The 6131-nt window shown below is 28.9% G+C and overlaps 1 protein-coding gene across 1 annotated transcript; it reads left to right on the top strand.

Moving 5' to 3' along the window:
• Positions 1-788: 788 nt before the first annotated feature.
• LOC136089808 (uncharacterized) lies at positions 789-1514 on the top strand. Its single transcript, XM_065815897.1, has 2 exons — positions 789-995; positions 1131-1514. The coding sequence occupies exons 1-2, from the start codon at positions 789-791 to the stop codon at positions 1512-1514; spliced, it is 591 nt and encodes a 196-aa protein (XP_065671969.1).
• Positions 1515-6131: the final 4617 nt, after the last annotated feature.

The raw sequence follows: 6131 nt of genomic DNA, 5'->3' as shown, positions 1-6131 counted from the left end.
TGTGTGTGTATTTACACACTATGACTGCCGACTTTATTGCTTCTATTCAATTGATCTATTCAATAAAAAGTTTTCACGACACGCTTGCATAATTGTTTTCTTTGACATATTTAAAGCGGTGACCTCCCGTTTAAGTTTGTTAAAAACTAATTTTTTTGATTGTTTTCAAATCGTTGAAACCTTTAAAGAATTCAAAAAGTTGAAATCATCTCTTTTTTGTCTCCTTTTTGTCAAGATAATCAAGTTGAGAGCTTTTAGACGATTAGTTGACTTTTTTTTTTTGAGTGATGGTATTTGTCAAATTGCATGATGCTGGACTCTTTCAAATAAATGAATCAGAATGCCTTTCAAATAGGTATCCAAACTGTTACTGCAAACTATAGCAGTGGTCGCACAAAAGAAACAAATTAATAACAAATGCTACAAAGGAATTAAAAAGATTTCAATTTTTTTTTCAAGAAAAAAAAAGATTACAACTTTTTTTTCAGAATAATAAAGATTTCAACTTTTTTTTTTCAAGAAACAGCACGGAAAAGAGATTTCGCTAATCCTTGACTGCAAAATCCTTTCGCTAATCCTTGACTGCAAAATCCTTGACTGCAAAAATTTCGCTAATCCTTGACTGCAATACACGATAGCATTCAACAAGAACGGACACAATTTTACTACGAGGAGAATTTAACAAAAAAAAAAAAAAAAAACATTTACATTTGCACTTTACATTTGGAAAAATATTCAAGTTTAATCTTAAGAAAAACTTATTTCTATTTTTATCACACATATATACTATGGCAGTAACACTTAAAGAAATAAAAACAATGTTAAAAGAAATGTTTAAAGAATTCAAAAAAGAAACTGAAGAAATGTTTCGTAAACAAGAGAAAATAGGCGCTAATATAAAAATCATTAACGACAGATTAGACAAAGCTGAGGTAAATATCAACGTGAATGTAAACAAAATTAAAGAACTCTCAAAGGAATTGGAAGATATTAAGGTTAGTCTAAACTACAACGAAGAACGAAGAACTAGTTGACAAAAAAAAAAAGTAACAACAATAAACAACTTGATAAAAAATTCGAACGTACTAATATTGAAAAATATATGAAGGAAAAGCAACGAAACCTGGAAGATAGATGGAATTGATGAAAATGGACAAGAATCATGGGGGGACTCTGAAGCAAAAGTTCACGCATTCTTCTGGCAAAATCTTGGACTGAAAAATATCGAAATTGAGCGTGCCCACCGCACTGGATTGAAGAAAGATGGACGACCGAGGACAATAGTTCTTAACCTGCAGAAATATAAAGACAAAATAAGAATCTTGAAAGAATCTCATCGACTTAAAGGCACAAATTGCTTCATTAACGAAGACTTTTCTCGTGAGACCGTTGTCTTTCGGAAAAAGTTATTTGCGGAAGTTAAACAAAGGCGCTTAAATGGTGAAAATGTATCGGTAAGATATGACAAAATTGTTTATCTTAATAAAAATTTTGAAAACAATCTTAACAAATAACTAGCACTTCTAAAAAGAAATCCTTTTTTTTTTCTTTCTATTTATTATCATGGCTATGACTAATAACTATGAATCCCTTTTTTTTAATTTATATGAAACAAATCTCTTTTCTTCAGAAGAAAACCTAGACCCTGAAAATAATTTTGATCGCAGTAATTTATCCGATTGTTCTTATCATTTTCCGAACCAACTAGAAGGGTTTCTTTTTAAGAATGCTCGCGAAAAAAGTAATAAGCAAATTGTAATTCTCCACCTCAATATAAGAAGTTTGAAATGCAATTATGAAAAACTTTTAGATCTATTAGAAGAAACTAAACACATTTTTAATATTATTTGTTTAACTGAAACTTGGATCACAGTAGATGAAATAAATAGTAATTTTGATATTCCTCACTTTAATATAATTTCTATGGAGAGAAAAACGAATAAGCGCGGCGGTGGAGTATTAATTTATGTTCACGAAAATTTTGAGTATTGTTTTAGGAATGATTTGAGCGTTTCTGACAGCGATAAAGAAGTTGTAACTATTGAAATTACAAATAATCAAACTAAAAACATTTTACTAAGCTGTTGTTATCGGCCACCTGACGGCGTGAGCGAAAACCTGAGCATGTTCTTACAACAAATCATAAAAAAAGGAAATAATGATAAAAAAGAAAACTATATAGTCGGAGACTTAAATATGAACTGTTTTCTCTATAATGACGACCATAAAATTAAGAATTTTTATGACGCAATTTTTGAAACAGGGTCAGTTACTTTAATAAATCGACCCACAAGAGTTACAATAAATACAGCGACTCTTATAGATAATATTATAACTACTGATATTCTCAATAATAATATACAAACTTATCCGTAGCCGTTTTCAAAGATCTTTTTTCTCTAAAACCAATCAGTAAATATACTTTGAGAAATAATAACTTTTTAAATGAACCTTTTTGTCAAACAAACTTTAACCAATTTTGTATTACCTATCGAGCGCCACACCTTTGGAATAAACTTGTTTTGCCGAATTTTAATTTTGAAGTACCTATTACTTTTTGCCTTTTTAAAAAAAAACTGAAAAATCTCATTCTTTCATTAGAAAATATTTTAAGTTATTATTAGTAGTAAAAGTTAAAAATATTTTTTGGTCTACTTTTTTATTGTTTATATACATGTTTACGTTTATAGAATTTTATTTCTACTAATTTTCCTACTAATTCCTACTAATATTGTTCATATACTTTTTACTTTTTAACTTCCACATTGGTTTACTCTTGTATACAATTCTGATGACAAGATCATCTTGATCTTTCTTCAGATCAGATTATTTACCTTGGAGTTTTGTAAAAGTTTATTAACTTTTTTTTTATCTTATCTTTGTTAAATGCTTATTTGATGTTCTGACGACAAGATCCTTGTGATCTTCTTTCAGATACCTTGTTTATATTTGTTATTTTTTTATCATTGTAAGTTTATATTATTATTTTTACTATTTTTTATTTTAAGCTGTACAACGATTAACAAATTTAAACAAAAAAAAAAAAAAAAAAAAAAAAACAAGATGGAATAGTCTATTGCCGATAATGCAACAATTCTCAAAGTTAAAGATCAATCAGGAAAGTATTTTAAAATGTATCTCCGCATTTGATTTGCAGCGATGTCAAATTGGCAATAGAAGCTTTTTGCCGACAAAATGCAACTCTTCTTACTGCTGAAGCAGTTTTCAAGTTTCCTGTAAACAGATAGAAACAACAAGATTTAACTCTTTGCATTGTATTGAAGAGTGCAATGTTAAGACGTTTTTAAGAGCAAAGCCAGAGCAATCTTGTAAGCTTGTACAGATGTTTTTCTAATCTAGAATGTTTGTCTGTTGTATTTGTTGTCCAGGCTTTTCTGAATGAATCCAGATTACTTAGAGTTTATTCAAGAAGTGCGTAGACAAAAATCCAATTTCACTTAAAAATGAACTCAAAAAAGCAGTTCATTTTGTAACCGAAAAACAAATCCACAATTAAAACGACAAATTCAAAGCCATTTTAAAATGAAATATTGGTTTATGAAGCTACTGGAAAAAGTAGTTACTTATTAATTTTAAACTTTTTTCAATGCATTGAAGATTATCCCTCCAACAAGTATTGAGTGCATACCAATAGTTTACATTATAATGAATTTTTTCATTGTTGCCAGTATGTTTAAATGCACATCTTGTCTCTTTTCGACACACTACGGTTGCTTTTCCTTGATCACCCAAAAAACCTGTTTCATCACAATTTCAAATGTGCGACCCAGAAGTTATACCAGTCTGTTAATATTGCTAGGCAACGCATTCAAAATAACAATCAGTTATTTTGAATGCGTTAAAAGAAGCAGCTCTTTTAGATGCAAAGTTATCCGCTTTTCTTGTTGAATTTTCTTTTGACCATCTTTTCATAAAGGCTTATAACCAGTCTTTACCAAGTTTAAGGTAGCCATATATAAATTCTAGGATTTCATTTCGGGTTAAACCATAACCCCATCACTAAGTAATTGTAACGCATGCACCATCAATCTTTCTTTTTCATTTGAGAGTACCGTTGTTGTACCTGAGCCATGGAAGTCTTTGTTGTTGTTATTTTTGCGATCTTTGAGCGTTGAGACTGAAACGCCGTGTTTAAATGCAGCTTTTCTCAGTGATGTTTTATTTTCTTTTATATCAGTTAATGCGGCTAATATATCGTCTTCCTTGTAGGCTTCTGTTTTTTGAGTTAACATGTTAAAGTGAGTAAGTTAAATTGAATTGAGTGAGTGATGATTATATTGAGAAATAATATAATAATTGATTTTTAATTAGTAAGAGTTTATTATATTAACAAATAACATTATATTTCATTCATAATTAAACCGGAATTAACACTAAGTTAATTCCCAATGAGCACAGTACGTTTTTAAAACGTTCTTTGGACGTTTTTATTTGGTTTAAACCTTATAAAAACGTTTAAAAAACGTTTTAAAAACGTACCGTGCCCACTGGTGCTGAGTGTGCTGTTTTATCAGAAAAAAGAGTTTTTTTTTACTTTTTTGATTTTTTATTTAACTTTTTATCCTAGCTGCAAAAAAATTATTCTATCAGAATTAAAATTAAATTTTTAACCAGATAATGCTAAAATTATTTTTATATCAGTTTCGACTCAAGCGCTATTTTGTTGGCAACGATAAAAAAAATATAATAAGTTTTGACTCCCCGTTAAAGTTGTATAAAAAAAGAAAAAAATGGAGTTGAATCGGCATATAATTTTATCAATTTTAATATAGAAGAGATAGTTCTGTAATTAAATCTATCTTTATTTTTTTCATAGCCATATCCGTTTAGTTTTTATTTTACAATTTCGATCTGTGTACGGAATGATATGGCGTGCGGTTTGACTCAGTTTTACTCGATTCTTTTCATTTAAAGTTATTTGGAAACATTTATTTTTAAAATGCAGAATTTATTTTTTTAGCCATAGTCACCTTAAGCTTTGACTTAAAATAAAAGTTTAAAAGTTTTTGCATTTTAACGTTTTGTAATTATCTTTTTTATTTTTTACAATTTTTATTTACTACCAGAAATTGTATCACATATATTTTACCCGTTCTCGACGACGGGGCATTACCGTTTTATACCAGTCCGCGGGTTCTTTTCTTTCTTTTTTACGATCTTTACTTATATTTGTTAATATATTTTTATAATTTATTTTATAAACTTTATATTTTAAAACGGAATGTTGTTTAAAATGTAAAAAAGAACATAAAAAAAGACGACATTAAATTATATCATTAAATCAGTTAAAAAAGTTATGTAAAAAACTATTTCGGAGGAAATCGACCCTTTCTTTCCCGATTTATGAAATTAAAAAACAAAACAAAATTACGCGAACCGGCGCGTTTATTTTTAACTTGCACATGTTGCCATCTAGTAGGAAGTAGCAAAACTTAAGCATTACTTAAAATTAAAAAAAGATAAAACAGCGTTTGATTTTTGAATCTAAAGTTTGTGTTACCAAATGGCAACATTGGGAGAGAAAAGGTTAAATTTGTTTGTAATTCAAAAAAAATGTTTTCTGTTAGATACAGTGCAGAATGTAGGTGCGAAGAATCAATGTACAATAATCATAAGATATACCCCATAATCATAAGGTATGCTTATATATGGTATGCTTATATATGGTATGGTATAATCATAAGGCTCCATAATCATAAGATATGCTCCATAATTATAAGATATGCTTAATAATCATAAGATATGTCACATAAAAGGTATGTTCAACTGAAGTTGCAAACTAGACATTACAACTGGTAAAGATTAAAAAAAAAACCTAAGAAAAACTCCGTGAAAGTAACATAAATACTAAATATTGCGTCCGTAACGCTACGATAGAGCTGCCATTATGTAATTATAATTGGTTTATAATTATAATTGGTTTATAATTATTATATAGTTGAGCGACGTTGCACTTCATCAAACTTATAACTGGTGCTACGCACATTCATTGAATCTTGTTCTAAAAGGATGCCACTCAAACCACAACCTTTTCTATTATTTTTTAACTGCTTCATGCCTTTGCTGTGTTTTTTAGAGCATTCTTTAATGAAACGGATTTGGGATAATCA

This window comes from Hydra vulgaris, chromosome 13 (genome assembly GCF_038396675.1).
Source record: "Hydra vulgaris chromosome 13, alternate assembly HydraT2T_AEP".
Lineage (NCBI taxonomy): Eukaryota > Metazoa > Cnidaria > Hydrozoa > Anthoathecata > Hydridae > Hydra > Hydra vulgaris.
This window is presented reverse-complemented; position numbering and strand designations above follow the sequence as displayed.